We start from the raw sequence: 20944 nt of genomic DNA, 5'->3' as shown, positions 1-20944 counted from the left end.
GATCAACCTGGAATGGAATGCTCCGGAGGCCAGTTTCAAAGGAGGACAGGCCCTAGAAGCCCTATACCCACTGTAACTCTCAGCCAAAGAACTCCTGGTGTTCCCCAAAGTGGATGCCATGGTCTGCGCGGTCACAAAGCGCACTACCATTCCAGTCGAAGGAGGAGCAGCACTCAAGGATGCCCAGGACAGATGTCAGAAATCCATCCTTAAACAGTCATTCGATGTAGCAGCTATGTCACTGCAGATCGCTGCATGCTGTGCCATGGTGACACATGCCTGCTTGTCACTGGCCAGGAACACTACCACGTCCGTCGAAACATTAGAACCAGCGATATCCTTCCTCACGGATGCGACTTCCGACCTGGTGCGCACCTCAGCCAGGGGCGTCTCATCCATTGTGGCAGCCAGAAGGCAACTCTGGCTCCGAAGCTGGTCAGCCAACGCGACCTCCAGAAGCTCACGAGAATGCCCTTTAAAGGAGCCCTCCTATTTGGAAGTGAACTGGAGAAGTTAGCTGACAAATGGGGCAAATCCCCAGTACCTCGACTACCGGAAGACAAGAACAAAAGAAGCCAACGCCCCTCTCCCCGAACATCCAAGGGCAGAGGATCACGGTGTTTTAGACCGTACAAAAATACATACCAAGCACCTCGCCCCGTAGGCAGGGGCCAGTCCTTTCTGAACAAACACAACAAAAAGGGAGCCGGCTCAGGTCCAGGCCCCAGCCGCACCCCACAATGAGAATCAACAGACCCGCCCACAGGAAGAAGCCATAGGGGGCAGGCTTGCCCTATTCTACCAAAGATGAGTCGAGATAACGTCGGACAAGTGGGTCCTAGACATCATTCGAGAGGGATACTATCTGGACTTCCACAGCATCTCTCCAGACAAATTTGTGAAATCCGTTTGCCACTCCCCCTCCAAGAGGACGGCAATGGAAACTCACTGACAAAATTGCTCGCCCTAAAGGCTATAACACCGCTGCCCACGTACCAACAAAATACTGAGCACTATTCCATCTATTTTATCGCTCCCCAAGAAAGAGGGAACGTGCCGGCCCATCTTGGACCTCTAGTCCGTCAACCGCTACCTAAGGGTACCACAGTTCCGCATGGAAACCCTATGCTCGGTCATAAGGGTGGTATCGCCGGGAGAATTTCTGACCTCCCTGGATCTGTCAGAAGCCTATCTGCACATCCTGGTCCATCACGACCACCAACGCTTCTTACGCTTCACAATCATGGACCACCAATATCAGTTCTGAGCCCTATCCTTCGGACTAGCCACTGCACCTCGGACGTTCACCAACATCATGGTTGAGGTGGCAGAGACACTGAGGAAAGAAGGAATCCTTGTAACCCCATACCTGGACGATTGGCTGATCAGAGCAAAATCTCCAGAAGAAAGTCATCAGGCGACCTCCAGAGTCCTGAACCTACTACAAAACCTTGGGTGGGTCGTCAACACAACCAAGAGCTGTCTGCAGCCCTCCCAATCTCTAGAATATATGGGAGTCAGGTTAGACACCCAACAGGACAAGGTCGTCCTTCCCTTTACAAGGAGAAGGAAATTGATGGACCATTTGAGAAAACTGTTGAACAGCGCTTGCCCCACGGTATGGGACTACCTCCAAGTCCTTGGCCTCATGACATCACCCCTAGAAGTTGTTCCATGGGCAAGGGCCCACATGCGACCACTACAATGTTACCCTACTGTCACGATGGAACCCAATGTCCTAGGACTACACCATTTGTATCCAGTTGCCGGCGGAAGTACGGATCCAGTTCCTATGCTGACTACAAGAAGACCATCTGAGCAAGGGAGTAAGGCTATCCCCACCGACCTGGGTCTTGCTCACCATGGATGCGAGCCAACGAGGGTGGGGAGCCCACTGTCAGGTACTGATGGCCCAGGGGCAATGGGACAAGGAAGAGTCGGGATGGAACATCAACTGACTGGAAGCCCAGGCAGTCAGACTAGCCTGCCTACGATTTAGTCACAGTCACAACAGTGGCCTACATCAACCGCCAGGGAGGAACCAGAAGCCAACAGGTGTCCCTGGAAATAGACCCCCTAATGACATGGGCAGAAGCAAACCTGCAGGGATCTCTGCCGCCCACATTGCGGGAAAAGACAACGTCACTGAGGATTACCTCAGCAGAGAAAGTCTAGACCCAGGGGAATTGAAGCTGTCAACCACAGCCTTCCAGTTGCTAATAGACCGCTGGGGAACCCCAGCCATGGATCTTCTGCAACCCGGTTCAACGCCCAAGTTTCCAACTTCTTCAGTCGCAGACGAGACCCTCAAACCCAGGGGATCAACGCCCTCATCCAAACCTGGTCACAGGAAGACCTGCTCTACGCCTTTCCTCCATGGCCACTCCTGAGCGGGATCATCTGCAAGATAGAGCACCACAGGGGACTTGTACTTCTAGTGGCCCCAGACTGGCCAAGAAGGCCATGGTATGCAGACATGTGAAGACTTCTGGCAGGGAACTCACTGTGTCTACCTCCACACAAGGACCTGCTGCAGCAAGGACTGATCCTCCACGAAGATCCAACTGTATTCTCTCTTATGGTCTGGCCATTGAGAGGACTCGCCTGAAGAAGAGCGGATACTCAAAGGCAGTGATTGGCACCTTGCTCCGAGCATGCAAGTTTTCCACATCTTTAACTTACATACGAATATCGAGAATATTCGAAGCCTGGTGTGAAGACTGTGACATCCTTCCGCGGACAGTCAAAATTCCCATGATCCTGGAATTCCTGCAGGTTGGCTTGAAGAAGAGGTTGTCTCTCAACTCCATCAAGGTTCAACTGGTCGTGCTTGCCTGCTTCTGAACCAAAGTGGGCGGCATCAGTCTATCTTCCCATCCAGACGACTCCCACTTCCTGAGAGGGGTCAAGCAAATCCGACCACCACTAAAGTGGCCAGTACCCTTATGGAACCTCAATCTAGTACTCTACTTCCTAGCGGGAGCTTCTTTCAGACCCACACGCGGTCTGTCCCTATGGCTCCTGACCTTGAAGACTGCATTTCTATTGGCAATATGTTCAGCCCGTCGCATCTGCGAGCTTCAAGAACTATCCTGTCGGGAACCATTCCTCAGATTCACACCGGGATCCATACAGCTACGCACTGTCCCCTCCTACCTTCCAAAGGTGGTTTCTCATTTCCATCTAAACCAAACCATCTCGCTGCCATCTCCAGACGAGCATAAGGACTCGGAAGACTCATGCTTTCTACGTCATCTTAAAGTCGGCAGACTCCTAGTCCGATACCTGGAAAGATCGGAATCTGTACGAAAGACGGACCACCTATTCATCCTTCACAGCGGGAAGAAACAAGGGGAAGCAGCTTCGCGGGCAACCATAGCCCACTGGATCAAAGAAGTAATCAAGGCGGCCTACGTAGAGGCAGGCAAGCCTCCACCTCTACAAGTCAAGGCCCATTCCACAAGGGCCCAGGCAGTGTCCTGGGCAGAAACCAAGATGCTGTCACCCGCCGAGATCTGTCGGGCGGCGACGTGGTCCTCCATTCACACCTTCTCGAGGTTCTACCGCCTGGATCTTCAGGCCAGAGAGGACACAGAATTCGCAAGGGCAGTACTAAGTGGGCCACGGGCAGCCTCCCACCTGGTTCGGGAGTAGCTTATGTATATCCCATTGGTCCTGAGTCCATCTGCTACATGCCAGGAAATGGAGAAATTACTTACCTGATAATTTCCTTTTCCTTAGTGTAGACAGATGGACTCAGTATCCCGCCCACGGCTGCCTCAAAATACGGAAACCTTGGGTGACAATTCCTGAGAGCAAGACGAACACAGATAAGCCAGACTTTACTCCTAGTTAAGACACCCATAGTTACCAGGTGTCAGCGTTTCTCGGTTGAGGGCACTGGCGGTCTCCAACTAGAATTCACGCCAATTAGTTCAAGTTATTCAAGTTTAATCAAGTTATCCAAGTTAATTAAGTTATCCAAACACACATATATATCCACTATTGCTTTTCGAGGAGAATAGTGAAGAGCTGAGCTTCCTGCAAGGGTATATGTAGTACTGATGTCAGATTGAAATCTGACTCCGTCTCCAACTGCTATCAGGAGCACACTATACCTATTGGTCCTGAGTCCATCTGTCTACACTAAGGAAAAGGAAATTATCAGGTAAGTAATTTCTCCATTTCAAATGGGAAGAATCTTATTAGATTTTAAAGATGAATGAACAGTCAAGAAAGGTATGCAAATAGAGAGTTGTCTAGAATAAATATGAATTCTACTAATAAACAATTGCACTATTCCCATTATCAAAAAACATGGGTATAGTAACCAGTTTTCTCTATTCTAGCTTAAGGCATTCAATGGTTTTTCCAAACACTGTTAGAGTAACCATATTAGTGGACTGTGAGAAACTCCTGACAGTTTCTGCACACCCCTAGTAGCCAGGTTGATAGAGCTAAGCTACAGGGGACAGAACAGAATGAATCTACACAGGAGGAAGTGAAGGAACAGTTAATAAAAGGCGGCATGTTCTTTTCCAATGTCCTTCTTTGACACTGATTTACAAGTAGAATTTGAGGGACCAGGACCCCCCCGCCCAACCCGGTTTGTCCCAAGAGAAGTTCTTCTTGTCTTCTTCCCCTTCTTCTAGTGCCCCAAATACTTTTAACCTGAGCAATTTGTAAAGTCAGGGAGATATAGTGTCCTTGAAATATAAAAACCTTTGTGTCCGACTCATTTAACAGAGTCTTTGTAGACTTCAGACACTTTATGGTCTTCTCTAACATATCTTTTAACCCAGCATTAATTGATTTCTGTTTTCTCTGATTTTCTACCACCAGTCATAAAACGCTCTTACTTTATCAAATGAAGCTTTACTTCCTCTGTTTTCCAATACCCCTCACCCCGCAAATGCTCAGACTTTTCTAAATCAAAATTTCCCCATTCATCGGGAACTGCAAATTTGTATTATTCCTGGTATAACTATGCCATTTTTTCCAAACATTTTACATCTGACTCTTCATAATGATCCCACGTATAGCAAGCCAGGCATGTCAGGCAGTGGAAGGGGCTGAGAAGGGCCTCCTTCCATCTTCAAAAATCTAGTACAACACTTCTGTCTCTCTTCGATATCCCAAACTCACAAAAAGTACACATCGCACATCTAAGAGCATTGTCCAACCAAAGTGAAAAATGTCTCTCGCCTTGTAGTTTTGATCCTCTCTTATAAAAGAATCAAAGCACTGATTAAATCCCAAACCAATTCTTATATGTACAAGACCCAGCCTTTAATCACTTCCAGAACCAAAAGTTGACCTTTAATCAACCATGAACTGGCCTTTAACTACTTCTCATAGGACATATCAAAATCTGGTGCATCTAAACCAAAGTCATAGCAAAAACCAAACCAAAAATTCTTTGCTGGAAAAAGTGTATGGTGTCTGTGCCCTCAGATAACTTCAACTGTCTGTGTGATTGGTGAACTGCTGACGTCAGAAAATGCTTTTTACAGGAAACTTTGTTTTCTAATAAATACATTTAGAAAATGAAACTTTTTTTTTGTCAAAGAAGTGGTTCCTGAATATCCTGAAGCATAGAATGACTCAGATTTTCTTTCCTGTTATAAACATGCCAATGTTTTTAGAACAGATACAGCATAGTGATCATATATACTCTAAGTAAAAGTGAGAAAATCTGTTTTTATTATGATTGCAGAGTCCTCCTTATAGAATAAACAAGAACCAGAGTCCATGTCCTGGTTCCCAAGCAGAAAAAAGCAATAAGTCTAACTGCAGAAGTAATTCACCAACAAAAGGTATCTGCTCTATATTCATGATCATTTTTATTGATTGGAAGGTTTATATGCCTGGGATACTAGAACATGAGCAATTCACTAAACAATATATTTGTTCTATTAAATGGGATAATTTTTACATTAGAAAACTAAATATTGGCCTTTACTAAGTATTGAGTAGTATAAATATAAGCACAAACGTTTTTTTTATTTATGTCTATAGGGATGATGTAGAGTGTTTTTTTGATTCTATAAACCCTGCTAGTTGCTCAGGCATAAAGAAAATATTACATTCATCCCTCCTTTTAATTAAACATTTGCAGAGAAAACATAACAAAAAAGTGTAGCCTAATGCAATTACATCTTGACGAAGAACTAGAAAATAAAAGTAGGTCTCTTGTGTCCACCTAATCTCAAGTTTATCTTTTTTAATTGATTATACTTTGTAACTCCCATATTCTAGCTCGAGATTGGAATCATTGATGTTAATATTAGGATATCACATATAATAATATTTTGTGGAAAATTTTCTGTAGATTTAAAAATTAGACTGTGAGTAATTCGCTGTTTCTGTTATGAACTGGTTTTGGTTTGTAAAATCTTGAAAAGCTATAAATAAAGAATTAAAAAAAAAATATATAAGTCCAAACAAAATTTAGAGAAGATATGTATAGATTGAAGGCTATTTTTAATGTTTATATTAAAAAAAATATTTAAAATGTACTGCATTATGCGTACATGCTTCTGGTCTTGGCCATCTTAGAGGCAGTACTTCCCAACTCTGTCCCAGAGGCACAGTTAACCAATTAGATTTCAAGCTATCCACAATGCATATGCATGAGAGATAGAGTTTTACCACAGTTATGTGCAAACTGGACTGGTGGGTGCAACTATAGGAGCTGCATACCCAGGATACCTGGTTCTTCCAAGGAAAAGATGTCATATTAACCTTCTGAAACAAAGGCTGTACTGAAGGCCTTTAGAAATTAGGTGGTCATCAAAATTGTTCCAGTACACAACTGTCAAGTTGCTTCTTTGCATTGCTTGAACAAGTAGGAAGGAATGGGCTACCTCTCACAAGACAAGTATGATGGGTATCTACCAGGTGGGAAAGGAAAATGTCCTACCAAAGTGAGTTGAAACAGAGCATAGCAAACAGGGTTGTCTCATGTGGAGACATCATGATATGAATCTGTTTGCAAAAATCCTGAACAGGAAGGACAAGACTTCTGCTTCAGGAAGAAATCAGAAAGCAATATAACAATAGACACCTTCTGTATTAGAGGACATGTTTTTTGTATGCACATCATCTTGTATCTTTGGTAGCCAAGACCTTAATAAAATTTAAAAGTGACAGAAGGTCTGTAATTCTCATAGTATCATATTGGTATCTTCTGTTACTGGAGATGTGTTACGGGACCGGGCCGTGTCCCGGTCCCTCCTCCTACCTCAGAGCCGGCCCGCACAAAAGTCCCCGCGGCCGTGTAGGCCCAATCAGCCTCCTGCTGCGGCTCTCCCTGTGTGAGGGAGACGCCACCGAACCGACACGCTCAGCCCTGCCACCTAAGCGCGCACAAGCGCGCCTGGGGCCTGGAGCTTTAAAGGGGCCAGCGTGGGAAATCTCGGTGGACGCCCTCGGATGATGTCAGATGCTGCAGGGTATTTAAACCCTGCAGCTGGGCCTAAACCTCGCCTTGCAATGAGGTTCACTCAGTCCCCTGGGTGACTGCTTTGGATCTTGGATCATCTCTTCTACTTCTGGCTTCCGCCCCGGCTTTGTCCTTTGACTTCGTCTTCGCTTCCGCCCCTGGTTTTGGTTTGGACTTATGGCTTCTGACCCGGCTCCGTCCAACGACTCTGTTTCCAGCTTCCGCCCCTGGCTTTGGCTTCGGACCTCTGACTTCTGGCTTCTGACCCAGTTTTGTTCCTGGACTCCGACTTCTGCTTCCTCTGCCTCCTCAGGTATCCGGTTCTTGCTGGCCCAGGGGATTCTCCTAAATCCCAGCGGCTCGGGCTCTCAAGGGCTTCTCCCGGGGGAGCCGCGGGCTTCAGAGGGTGAAGACTCTTCCAGCCTCCTGGGTCCTGCTGTCCTCATTGACCAACTCTTCAGCCGCTTCCTGGATCCTTGGTTGCATAGGGTCCCACCTAAGTCCAAGAGGTCCAGATCCCTACGGGCTCCTCCTGGGGGGACCTCAGACTTCCAATGGTGAAGTCTTCTCTGGAGTCTCTCTTCAGCGCCGCCTCCCGGCTGTGACGCTTGCTGTGGGTCCCCACAGTGCAACATCTACAGTCTCAGCCGGCCCAAGGGTCCACAACTGCAACAGTTTGCAAGGCTATGGACCCAGCGGATCTCGTGAGCTTGAAAGCCATCCCGGGTATTGCCCAAAGGCTGCAACAGCAGCAAACTTGCCTCGACTGACTGGCAACAGTGCAGAGGTTAGCTGACCACGTTGAAGGAGCCGCCGCTTCCAGTTCCCCGGTACCTGGAGCTGTGACCAATACCGGTCCAGCTGCACCCATACAGATGCCAGCACCCTTGCGGTATTCAGGGGACACGAGGTTATGTCGAGGATTCTTGAACCAATGCTATATTCGCTTCAGCCTACTACCAGCTCAGTTTCCCACGGACCAGATCAAGACAAGCTACATTATCTCTCTGTTGGATGAGAGACCCTTAGCATGGGCCTCTTCGCTGTGGGAGCATCAGGACCCCCGCCTAGCCAACCTGATAAAATTCGTCACCTCCTTTCAATGGATTTTCGATGAGTCCTCTCGCAGACCTACAGCCGCTTCCAAACTGCTCCAGCTGTGTCAGGGTAACCGACCTTTGGCTGAACATGCTATGGCGTTTCAGACTCTTGCTGCCGAATTGATCTCGGGAAGTGATAGCCTGCACGGCATCTTTTTGGAAAGTCTCTCCCCAAGGCTTCAGGATGAGCTGGCGGCCAGGGATCTCCCGGATGACTTGAACGATCTCGTCGATATGGCGGGCCGCGTGGACCATCGGATCCAACGCCGGTTCCGGGAGAGGAAGCCTGCTCAGAAGCCCGGGCGCTTTGGAACCATACCTTCCTGAAACGGGCACTCCCCTTCTGCCTCTCTGGGGGTTCAAGATGCAGAATCCATGCAGGTGGGCCGGGGTCCCATTTCTCTAGAGGAGAGGACAAGACGTATGTGCCAGGGCCTGTGTGTTGCATCCATCGCTGCTCGAGGCCCTCTTTACCTCTGTGGTGACTCCCTCCGGGTCTGATGGACGGCTGGCTGCCGCGGCGTTTCCATGCCATCTCCCTCCGGCGTCCCCGGACCGGCTCGACGTTGCAGATCCGCCATGTTGCCTGATGACCTAGGGTGCGCGCTCTGATTGAAGAACCAGCAAGGGCGCGAACCTCAGGGGCATCCCCCTGAGATGACGTCATCCACTTCCAATATTTAAAGGTCTCTAATTCACTATCTAACTGGGTTAGCAAGGAGAGGATTCGGATACGGATTCGGCTACATTTCCTCCAAGCTACTCTGCCTCCTCGGACTTACCAGAGGTACCCGCTCCTCGGGGGCCTCGCTCTTTTCTTTACTTTCAGATTACAGATAGGACCCGGTACTCATTCCTCGAGGGTTCATGTTCCTGGACATTCTGAAGATTTTCTACTGCCTGGAAGCTATTGCTGCTACAAACAATTGTCAGTTACCATCGCTCTCTCAGAGCTTTCCCTGGAACCAGGTACTCACTCCTCGAGGTTTATTTCCTTGAGACCTTATGTGAGTTTTGTCATCTAGTTCTATTCATGAATCTTGTCTACTCTACCTACTCACTTTCTACAGTTTCTCAACAGCTCAGCCATCCTGGATCGCGGTTCCAGTGCCTGAGGGACTACAGCCCTGCCAGGCATATCAGCTCACTACTGCCACCTCTGGTGGTTTCCAAAACCTGTTTAATAAAAGAACTATGTGTGTCTGTCTCCATACTCAAGCCTAGCCGGTGGTCCCTCTTGGGACATCCTCCCGGGGGCGTGGTCATCTGCCACCGGCCCAGGGATTCACCACTACTATTTCAGATTCATAACAGATTGCTATAACAGAATCTGAGATACTACAAGATAGCTGACTCCTCCTTCTTAGGAGCCATTCATTCAGATTGCTCCTCCCATCAATGCCCAGCTTTCTTAATAGATATAAGAGATTGCTACTCCCTACAGAGAACCTCCAACAGATTGCTAACTCCGTATGGAGATTCACATCAGATTGCTAACTCCCTAGCAGATTTCCAACAGATTTCTAACACTGTGTCTGTATTGCGGTGGCAAGGGACACTTCCTTGCCCGCTATAGCAAGTGTCCGGGAAATGCTCGGACCTAGGGACAGTCAGGGAGCTAACCCTAGGTCACACCACTTCTGCCTCCCCGTGTACCGTTCTGGTGACCTTACTCCTTCCCGAAGGGGAGTTCGATACGCTAGCCCTGATTGACTCCGGATCCGGAGGAAACTTCATCCTCAAGTACTTAGTCCAGAAACTCCAGATTGGGGTTCAACACCAAAGACCCCCCCCCCCCCGTGTCTCTTCGATTCAGGGGAAACTCCTTCCAGGCACCATCTCTACTTGTACCAAGCCTCTCATACTACGCACCGGCATCCTGCATGTGGAGGAAATTTCGTTCCTCATCTTGGAAAGGTCCATGCATCCAGTCATCTTGGGGTTACCTTGGCTGCGGAAGCACTCGCCTGTAATCTCTTGGGATACCCTCCAGGTGGTGTCCTGGGGGCCCTCATGTTTCCAATCCTGTTTGACCGCTGTCCCTCGACCACCGGTGCCTCTCCTGACGACTTCGTTGGCACTGCCACCCCACTACAAGACTACCTCGATGTCTTCTCTAAGGAGAAAGCCGAGATCCTCCCAAAACACCGCCCTTTCGACTGAGCGATCAACTTGCTTCCGGGTACCACACCGCCATGAGGATGGGTGTATCCGTTGTCACTTCCAGAGATGCAGGCCATGTCCACATACATCTGGGAGAACCTGGACCGTGGGTTCATTCGACCATACTCGGCTGGAGCAGGGTTCTTCTTCGTAGCTAAGAAGGACGGGACCCTCCGACCCTGCATAGACTATGGTGGCCTGAACAGCATTACCCGGCGTGACCGGTACCCGTTGCCCTTGTTTCCGGAACTTCTGGACAGGCTACAGGGGGCCAAGGTGTTCACAAAATTGGATCTCCGTGGGGCGTATAACCTAGTGAGGATTCGGCCAGGCGACAAATAGAAAACCGCATTTAACACAAGGGATGGCCACTACGAATACTTGGTCATGCCCTTCGGTCTCTGCAATGCCCCAGCAGTTTTTCAGAACCTCATGAACGTGGTTCTGAGGGAGATGCTACATACCTCGGTAATTGTTTTCCTTGACGATGTGCTAATATATTCCAAGGACTTGGAGACGCACCGCCACGATGTCCGTCGTGTCCTACAGAAACTGCGAGATAACAGACTTTACGCAAAATTTGAGAAATGCCAATTTGAGCAAGATTCACTGCCCTTCCTTGGGTATATTATTTCCGCCACGGGGTTCCATAGGCACCCAGAGAAGGTCGCCGTCATCAAGAATTGGCCTCAGCCTGTGGGAGTCAAAGCACTTCAGCGGTTCCTCGGTTTTGCCAATTTCTACCGGCAATTTATCCCAGACTATTCCCAGATGGTGGCCCTGCTGATGGCCCTCACCAGAATGGGGGCCGACGCTAGGAACTGGCTGGCAACGGCCCTATGAGCCTTTCAGGAACTGAAGAACGCTTTCCTCCAGGACACATGCCTCTGGCACCCAGACCCTCAATGCCAGTTCATCGTGGATGTCGACGTCTCTGACATGGTCGTCGGGGCCATCCTAAGCCAATTGTCCAATGGAGGTAAATCCCTTCCATGTTCCTACTTTTCACGTAAATTCTCGCCCGCAGAGAGGAACTACGGCATATGGGATAAAGAGTTGCTGGCCATTAACCTAGCATTCGAAGAATGGCGCCAGTGGCTGGAAGGGGCCCAGCACCCAGTGATCGTGTATACGGACCACAAGAACTTAGAATACCTATGCCACGCCCAGCGCCTTAACCCCCGGCAAGCCCGGTGGTCTCTGTTCTTTAGCCGCTTCGACTTCCTTCTCCACTACCGGCCCGCAGACAAGAACATCTGGGTAGACACCCTTTCCCGTACAGTTGAGAAGAAGGACACCCCTAATCCACCACAGTACATCCTTGACCCGGCCAAAGTGCTCCTCGCGGCTTCCAACGTAATCCTGATGGGGAAGATAGTGGTGCCACTCCAACTTCGAAAAAAGGTCCTCTCTTGGGCCCACGACTCCCTGACCACTGGTCACCCAGGAGTAGCTAGAACCCAGGAGTTACTCTGAGTTCTTCTGGTGGCCTCAGTTTAAGAAGGACGTTCATGTCTACGTCAGTTCCTGCCTGACCTGTGCCCAACAGAAGACTCCCACCGGCCATCCCTGGGGTCTTCTTCAGCCTCTGCCTGTCCCCACTGAACCGTGGACCCACTTATCCACAGATTTTATTGTAGATTTACCCGCTTCAGAAGGGAAAACAGTGATCTGGGTTATGATAGACAGGTTCTCTAAGATGGCTCACTTTGTGCCCCTTGCTAAACTGCCCTCAGCACCTGAACTGGCGAACCTGTTTACTCATCATATCTTTCGCCTTCATGGGCTCCCTCTACACATCACCTTGGACAGGGGCTCCCAATTCACGGCGAGGAATTGGAGGGCACTCTGTAAAAGGTTTGGGGTCCACCTGGACTTCACGACCGCCTTCCATCTCCAAGCTAACGGCCAACTGGAACGCACGAACCGGACATTGAAGACGTTCCTCCAGTCCTTCGTAGGAGACCTGCAAAATGATTGGGTAGCCCTACTCCCGTGGGGGGAGTTCTGTTACAACTACCACAAGCATTCTGCCACCGGTAAATCTCCCTTTTACACAATATATGGGAGACGTCTTCGGCCTCCTTTGCCATTGCCGTTGGAAATGCCGTCTCCAGCCGTACAGATCATAGCCCGACAGTTGCGCCAGGTCTGGAAATCCACTCGGGAGAGACTTCTGCGGTTATTGCGAAAAAATTTGCGGTCCGCCTGCGACGGCCAGCTCTGGTGTTTCTTCCCGGGGAGAAGGTGTGGCTAAGCACCAAACACCTCCGCTTGCGGCTTCCTTCGATGCGTCTGGCTCCAAAGTACATTGGCCCGTTCGCTATCAAGGAAAGGGTAGGGGCAGTTTCCTACCTCCTCCGTCTCCTGCCTACGCTCAGGGTACATAACGTCTTCCACGTTTCCCTGTTGAAGCCATTGGTTCTCTCTCCCTTCCATAGGAAGTCGCGTGCACCGGCCACTCCTGAGGCACAAGAAGATGCTGTCTATCAGGTCAAAGAGGTACTGGATGTGCGGTTTCGCCTCAGATGCTGGGAGTACCTCCTCTTGTGGGAAGGCTACGGTCCCGAAGAGAATTCCTCGGAGCCAGCCACCAACATCTTGGACAAGGGCCTTCTTCATCAGTTCCAAGTGGAACATCCTGCTAAGCCCAGACCCCCGGAAAGGGGGCGTAGGAGGGGGGATACTGTTACAGGACTGGGCCGTGACCCGGTCCCTCCTCCTACCTCAGGGCCGGCCCGCACGAATGTCCCCGCGGCTGTGTAGGCCCGATCAGCCTCCTGCTGCGGCTCTCCCTGCACGAGGGAGACGCCACTGAACAGACGCGCTTGGCCCCACCCCCTAGGCGCACATGCTCCTGGGGGCTGGAGCTTTAAAGGGGCCAGCGTTGGAAATCTCGGTGGACACCCTCGGATGACGTCAGACGCTGCAGGGTATTTAAACCCTGCAGCTGGGCCTAAACCTCGCCTTGCAACGAGGTTCACTCAGTCCCCTGAGTTGCTAGTTGTGGCTTTGGATCTTGGATCATCTATTTTACTTCTGGCTTCTGACCCGGCTTCGTCCTTTGACTTCGTCTTCACTTCCGCCCCTGGTTTTGGTTTGGACTTCTGGCTTCTGACCTGGCTCCGTCCAACGACTCTGTTTCCAGCTTCTGCCCCTGGCTTTGGCTTCTGACCCGGCTTCGTTCCTGGACTCAGACTTCTGCTTCCTCCGCCTACTCAGGTATCCGGTTCTTGCTGGCCCAGGGGATTCTCCTAAGTCCCAGCGGCTCGGGCTCTCACGGGCTCCTCCCGGGGGAGCCGCGGGCTTCAGAGGGTGAAGACTCTTCCAGCCTCCTGGGTCCTGCCGTCCTCATCGACCATCTCTTCGGCCGCTTCCTGGATCCTTGGTCGCATAGGATCCCACCTAAGTCCAAGAGGTCCGGGTCCCTATGGGCTCCTCCTGGGGGGACCTCGGACTTCCAGTGGTGAAGTCTTCTCCAGAGTCTCTCTTCAACGCCGCCTCCCGGCTGTGACGTTCACTGTGGGTTCCCACAGTGCAACATCCACAGTCTCAGCCGGCCCAACGGTCCACGACCGTAACAGTTGACCATCGCAGAACTAATCAGGCCAGGATCCTCTTCAGACTTAGAATATATGCCCTTGGTTCTAAATAGCTAAGTTAGCCAAGTAAACTTATCTGGCTAATTTACAGGCCGATTCAGTAAAAATACGGGAGAGTGGACAAACGCCCGCTCTCCCAGTGCGCGCACCGGCCACTCGCAGGTGCGCGCAATACAGTATTCAAATGAGGTGGTGCGGTAAAAACGGGCAAAAGGAGGTGCTAGGGACACTAGCGTGTCCATAGTGTCTCCTTTTAGCCCGGAGCGGCAGCTGTCAGCGGGTTTGACAGCTGACGCTCAATTTTGCTGGCGTCTGTTCTCGAGCCGGGCTGACAGCCACGGGCTCGGAAACCGGACGCCGGCAAACTTGAGCGTCCGGTTTTCAGCCTGACAGCCGCAGGCCGAATTCAAATTTTTTTTAAACTATTTTTACTCTTCGGGACCTCCGACTTAATATCGCCATGATACTAAGTCGGAGGGTGCACAGAAAAGCAGTTTTTACTGCTTTTCTGTACACTTTCCCGGTGCTGGAAAAAATTAGCGCCTACCTTTGGGTCGGCGCTAATTTCTGAAAGTAAAATGTGCGGCTTGGCTGCACATTTTACTTTCTGTATCCCACGTGCATACCTAATAGGGCCATCAACATGCATTTGCATGTTGAGGTCGCTATTAGGTGCCGCGGGTTGGATGCGCGTATTCCTCCCCTTACTGAATAAGGGGTAAGGGAAAACGCGTGTCCAAGAGCAGGCTAACAGTGCGCTCTGTCGGAGCGCACTGTACTGTATCGGCCTGTTAGTTGGAAAAGTCTGAATATCTCCAGCTCCTCCCAGTTATGCCCCATTCCGCTCACCACTTAGATAAATACTTAGCTGGATAAGTACTTATCCAGGTAAGTAACGGATGCATTTATATTTAAACACCACCACTTAGCCAGATAAGTCCCTACTTATCCAGCTAAGTGGTATTGAATATTGGCCTCTCAGTTTCTAGCTATCTCAGCCTGGATTTTAGAAAGTGGTAGCTTTGAATTATCTGAGGTCTTTTCTGGCTTTAGGAAGGAGTGTGCCAGTAGGTCTTATATGTTTGTTATTTGTACATACCAGCACTTTGTAGAAGGATCACACTTTCTGTTCATCCTTTATTTGTCTAGATTGTTGGATTTGCTTCACTTGCAGCATTCCTTAAAGCCTTCCACAGTGTGATGCAACATGAAATCCTGCAGTTGAAAGCTCCCATCAGGCTTCAACTTTAGTGAACTCTGGTACCTGATCAGTAAAATTACAGTGATCCTTGTCCTGGTTGTACAATTTGAAACACTGGCATAGAGACTTGACAGATGGAGAAAAACCTGTGCTGAGAAAGGCCATTTTATATAAAGTCTGCTGTCTGAGATAAAGACATTTTACTTGACAAGTAAATTATATGTTATGCCACATTAAGGGCTAAAGCACGGCACCTGTCAAGAGTTGTTTAGAATAGTAAATGATCTTTTACTAGTCCCTTACCAGGGACCTGAAATTAAACCCTCCATTGCCTGCAGTAATCCATTTATGAACTATTTCTCTAAATAAAGTGTGGACATTAGGAAAGACCTTAATATATACAGTCAGATTTAATAGTGGCTTCCCTAGCCCAGTAGAGAATATTGGTTCTTTATAGGTTTTAACATGGTATCTTGTATAGATATTGATAAATTGATTTTTAGATGATATAGACAACCTCTTGGCTAATTTAAGATTATCTAACAAGTTTATTTTAGACCCTCTATGGAGGGTCCTGCCAAGCATTTCCCAAGCCCACTTTCGCCTGTGCATGTGCTCATACATTGGCAGCCTGTCACCTGCCAAATGAATTCCCGCTTGCTTCTGGGCAAGTACCCCACCTGCAAGATATTCCCTGTTGGTTTCTAGGGACACTGAGAACCCACGCAATCCAAGGATCAAACAGTTTCTAGAAATGCACCTACAGACTAAATACAAAAAGATACTGGGATCTTTCAATAAACTTTTGGCCTGCAGCAATAACTCAGGGCATAGTCTACATACTTGACAATGACCATTACTTCTTATTTATTTTATTTATTTCTCATTTCTTATATACTGCTCAACAGATATACCAGGCCTGGCCAGAGCAGTCCATAATAAAACCCAATAAAACTACAATCAATGTATACAAATTCCAACACAAAAATACATAGCACTCATATAAGATGAACAGTATACTTCAGTCCCAACTGGATTTGTACTGTATTCAATTTAAATCAACACTGGGCTAAGATGGAAAAAGCCAGGTCTTTACCTTTTTTCTGAAGTTGAGGAAATTCTGCTCCAGTCTCACCTCCAATGGAGACGAATTCCACAACTCCGGGCCACTAACTGACAGCATCCATTTCCTGTTTGAAACTTTATATACATCTTGTCTTGATGGCACTAGCACCAACACTACTGATTTTGAAAGAACATTGCGGGTAGGAACATAATCCTTAATCTTATTTTATAATCTGCACCCCCTCCATTTAATTCCTTATACATCGGTCATGAGCTTAAAATTAACTTGTTTTTCAATAGGTAACCAATGAAGACATCTTAATAAAAGAGGTTGCACTCACCCTACGTGGAAGACCAAATGTGCTACAATATTCCGTACTACCTGTAAGCGCTGTAAACTCTTTTTAGGAAGACCTACCAGTACTACATTACAATAATCTAATACTGAGCAAACCAACACCTGGGCCACCAATCTGAGAACTGAAACCTCTAAGAAAGTTCGGAGTCTTCTTAATTGTCTAAGTCAAAACCAAGCTTTTTGAACCATCAAACTAATATAAAAATCCATAGTCAGAGTCTCATCAATTAGGACACCTAGATTCTTTACTTCTGGCTTCTCTCAATAGCAACCTCCCCTATCCTCAAGCTGTTTAATTCCTCATTCCCTACACATAACCATTCCTCATTCCCTACACAAACCATTCCAAAATTGTCTTTAACCCACCCGTAATTTTATTCAGAGAAACCGACAATTCATCCTGTACTGGAAACAGTAATTGCACATCATCAGCATAGATGTAACCTTCAAACCCTGCTTTCCGAATAAGCGATCCTAATGGCTGCAAGAAAAGATTAAATAACAAAGGGGATCCTTGTGCAACCTCACAATCTAACCTATATGGTTTTGATGAAACCCCACTCACATGTACCACAGAGGAAAGTCCTGCCAGGAAAGAGGATAATGAAACTGAAACCTTATCCCCTAAACCTTCTTGTCTACACCAGTGGTTCTCAACCTTTTTCCCATCATGACATACCTGACAGACCAAGCTCACATACTGCTCATTACAATTTACATACTGCTCATTACTGCTCACAATTTACATACTGCTCATTACTGCTCACATACAAGCTCACATACTGCTCATTACAGTTTACGACGGAAATAAAAAATAAAGGTCCAGTATTATTTTTATTGTTAAGAATGACACAAGAAAAAGATACGTAGTCTGTCTGAACAGAAATTGCATAAACAGTAAACATCCCACACCAAAACAGCACCAATTTCCAGCACTTAACAGTAACCACCTTACCTAAGAAAAGGCAACACTGAAAATATTATACCAGGCCTTAAGACACCAATACATCTCCTATTAGGAAAACAGACCGAGTCAGGCTGCTATAGAGCCTCACCTGAATCACATGTGCTGACCCTGACCTAACAAAGACTTAAGAGACCAAAACGCATAACCTGAAGCATGCAGACAAAAACTGAATTGGAAACCTCAGCAAGCCAGAGTCTCTGTATGCAGTGCAACAAAGGAAAAAAAGAGACATCACCTATCCTTATAAAACAAATCAAGAAATATAAAATCAGTAGCAGTAAAACCATACTAACAAAAAGAACAGATTATTTCAAAACAGCGGATGAATGGAGTATCCAATAATTAAAAACTCATATAAAAATTTTCTAGATACCAATAAAATATTTCTAAATAGCAGACACAAAGACCCAGTAATGAAAAATTAATAAGGATACAAACAATTTTTTGCTCTGCATACCTGGGAACGTTTGATATCCAGGTGATTGTTTTGAATTAGGAGGAGGAGGGATGGTTTGCTTGCAACTTTCTCCTCTCTCTCACACTGTCTCTCAATCGCTTATATATACATATGCTTTTTCTCTCTCACTTATATAGGCTCTTAATTACACATTTACACACATGCTGTCTATCTTTTCAGGCTTACAATCACACACATACATGCTGTCTTTTTCTCTCACACACAGACTCTCATTCGCATGCTTACAAACATGCTCTCTCTTTCTCTCATTTACACACAGGCTCTCTATCACATACTCACATGCTCCCTCACCTAAACCAGGTCTCAATCACACACAGACACATAGGCTCTATCTTTCTCCCAGGCTCTCAATGACATATTCACATGCTCCCTCATCTAAGCCAGCTCTCAATCACACACATGCTCTTTCACATGTACAGGCTCTCAATCATTCACATTCATGCTCTCATTCACTCACACACACACACTCTTAGGATCTCAAACACACATGCTTGCTCATTCACTCACTCTCCCCCCCCCTCCCCCGAACTAGCAGCAGCAGCAGCCTCCTCCACTTCTAACCCTAAAGGCAGCAGCAACCTACTTCATTTTCAGCCCTCGCGGAGAAAGGAGTCCCATCGGCTGCGGGGGTTGACGACGTTCTTTGTTTTTCTCCGAGCCGAGCATCTCATTCCTCAGGCTGGGCCTCTTCTTTTCTTTGGCCCGACGCTGCTGCACTAGCATGGTCTCTTCTTCCCGTGCACGCACCCGCTGCTCACCACTTCCTCTTCCGGGCTGCGGGGGGGCGGGAAGAAGGGAGCATGCCGATGCCCTGACTCCAGCTGTCCTGCCGCGTTATGCCCAGGCTATCAGCATTTTAAGCCCGGGCAGAGGACCTATTTTGCTCGGGAGGGGGAGCAGCTTGGTCAGCGGGAGACCAGGAAGTGAGGCGACACACCTGCGTGTTCTTGGTGACACACTGGTGTATCGCGACACACCGGTTGAGAACCACTGGTCTACACCATACCAGAAGCAAATCATGATCAACCAAATCATAAGCACTGATAAATTCAACAGGATCATCACCACAGATATTCCCTTATTTCTGTATTTCAGTAGCTTGTTTTGTATAGATACCATCACTGTTTCAGTACTATAACCCTTTCTAAACTCTCATGGACATCTGTCCAAGCCTTTCACCTCTTCCAGATAACAAGACAACTGAGAACATACGACCTTTTCCTGCACTTTAGCCAGAAAAGGGCAATTAGAAATAGGACGATAACTGGCACAATTCGAGTTGTCCAACAAAACCTATTTTAAAATCAGGGTAACCACAGACTTTTTCAAGGCTCCCGGCAAGTAACCCTCCTCCAGGGATACATTGACTATCATTTGCAATCTGGGCAACAAATCTTCTGGTATATATTTAAACAAGAACGATGGGCATGGGTCCAACTCACATGTGGTAACTTTACAGTTTTGTAACACATTCTGTAATTCAAGTATGCCCACTCTTTCAAATTGCAACAATTCCTTTCTGTCCCTGTTACCAACTAACTCAGTCGCAACCATATCCTCAACTCCCAACCTTTTCCCAATCAGTCCTTGACTATCTTGAATTTGATTGCACCAACAATTAAAAAACTATCTCCATCTATTACATCTGCAATCTCAGACCTAGGAAAAAATCCCCCCCCCCCCCAAGGATCGAGTAATCCTAAACGTTTCTTGTGGATTATAACCTGCTTTCTCAGTTTATCTTTCAAAAACGCTTTTTTTGCATGTCTAACTTTAGACATGTATCTATTAGCAGATTTACACCAATTCATTTATCATCCCATAATGGAATTTTATCCAAATCCTTTTCAATTTCCATTCCTCTTGTCTGTTGTTTAATTCAGGGGTGAACCAAGGCACAGAAGTCACCCTATTATGTAACCTCACTTTCTCTGGGGCAATCCTATCTAGAACTTTCACAGTGGAAGAATTCCATTGTCCAACCAATTCCTCCACCTTTTTATTCTCCAATAATACACCTTCCCTACTTCATTCTATGTAAAACATATCCACAACAGTTTTTCCTCTGACTATATTTTTCTACCCCCAACCCGTTGACGGTGATCAACTCCGAGGACCTCGAGGGAAAAAGAAACCAGATGATGATCGGACCATAGCACCTCCCTTTCATACAGGATTCTCAATTTCCCAGCTTCTACCATTCCTGTGGGGGCAACTACTAAATCTAAAGTGTATCCCTGTCGATGCTTCAGGAGGTCCACTAACTGGGGCAACCCAAAAGAGGCTAACAAACTCAGAAAATCTTGCGCCACCCCACAGGATTCATCTTCGATGTGGCGATTTAAAATCTTCCACGATGACAAACTTTGAGAAACAAAGTGTCATAGTCCCAATAAGTTCTAATACTTCCTGTACCTTACCTGAATTCGCTCCTAGGAGTATATATTACATCAACCCTAGCCTATATTTCCCCTTAAAACTAATCAGCCATCAGTGGGTTGAAAAAATACCTGTTCTATAGACCAACCCTCTCTAAAAATAACAGCCCCCCGCTCCCCCCTTCTAT

The 20944-nt window shown here is 47.5% G+C and overlaps 1 protein-coding gene across 3 annotated transcripts in view; it reads left to right on the top strand.

The window, feature by feature from the left end:
- The window catches only part of CENPJ (centromere protein J), a 363081-nt gene that overhangs the window by 243408 nt on the left and 98729 nt on the right, over window positions 1–20944 (top strand). For all 3 annotated transcript variants that reach the window (XM_029602492.1, XM_029602491.1, XM_029602493.1), the window contains one exon: window positions 5717–5816. In XM_029602492.1, the coding sequence (XP_029458352.1) occupies window positions 5717–5816 (100 nt within the window). The remainder of the gene's footprint in view (window positions 1–5716; window positions 5817–20944) is intronic.

Source organism: Rhinatrema bivittatum, chromosome 5, assembly GCF_901001135.1.
Source record: "Rhinatrema bivittatum chromosome 5, aRhiBiv1.1, whole genome shotgun sequence".
In the NCBI taxonomy this organism is placed as follows: Eukaryota; Metazoa; Chordata; class Amphibia; order Gymnophiona; family Rhinatrematidae; genus Rhinatrema; species Rhinatrema bivittatum.
The sequence above is the reverse complement of the archived record's forward strand: the minus strand, read 5'-3'. Positions and strand labels throughout refer to the sequence as shown.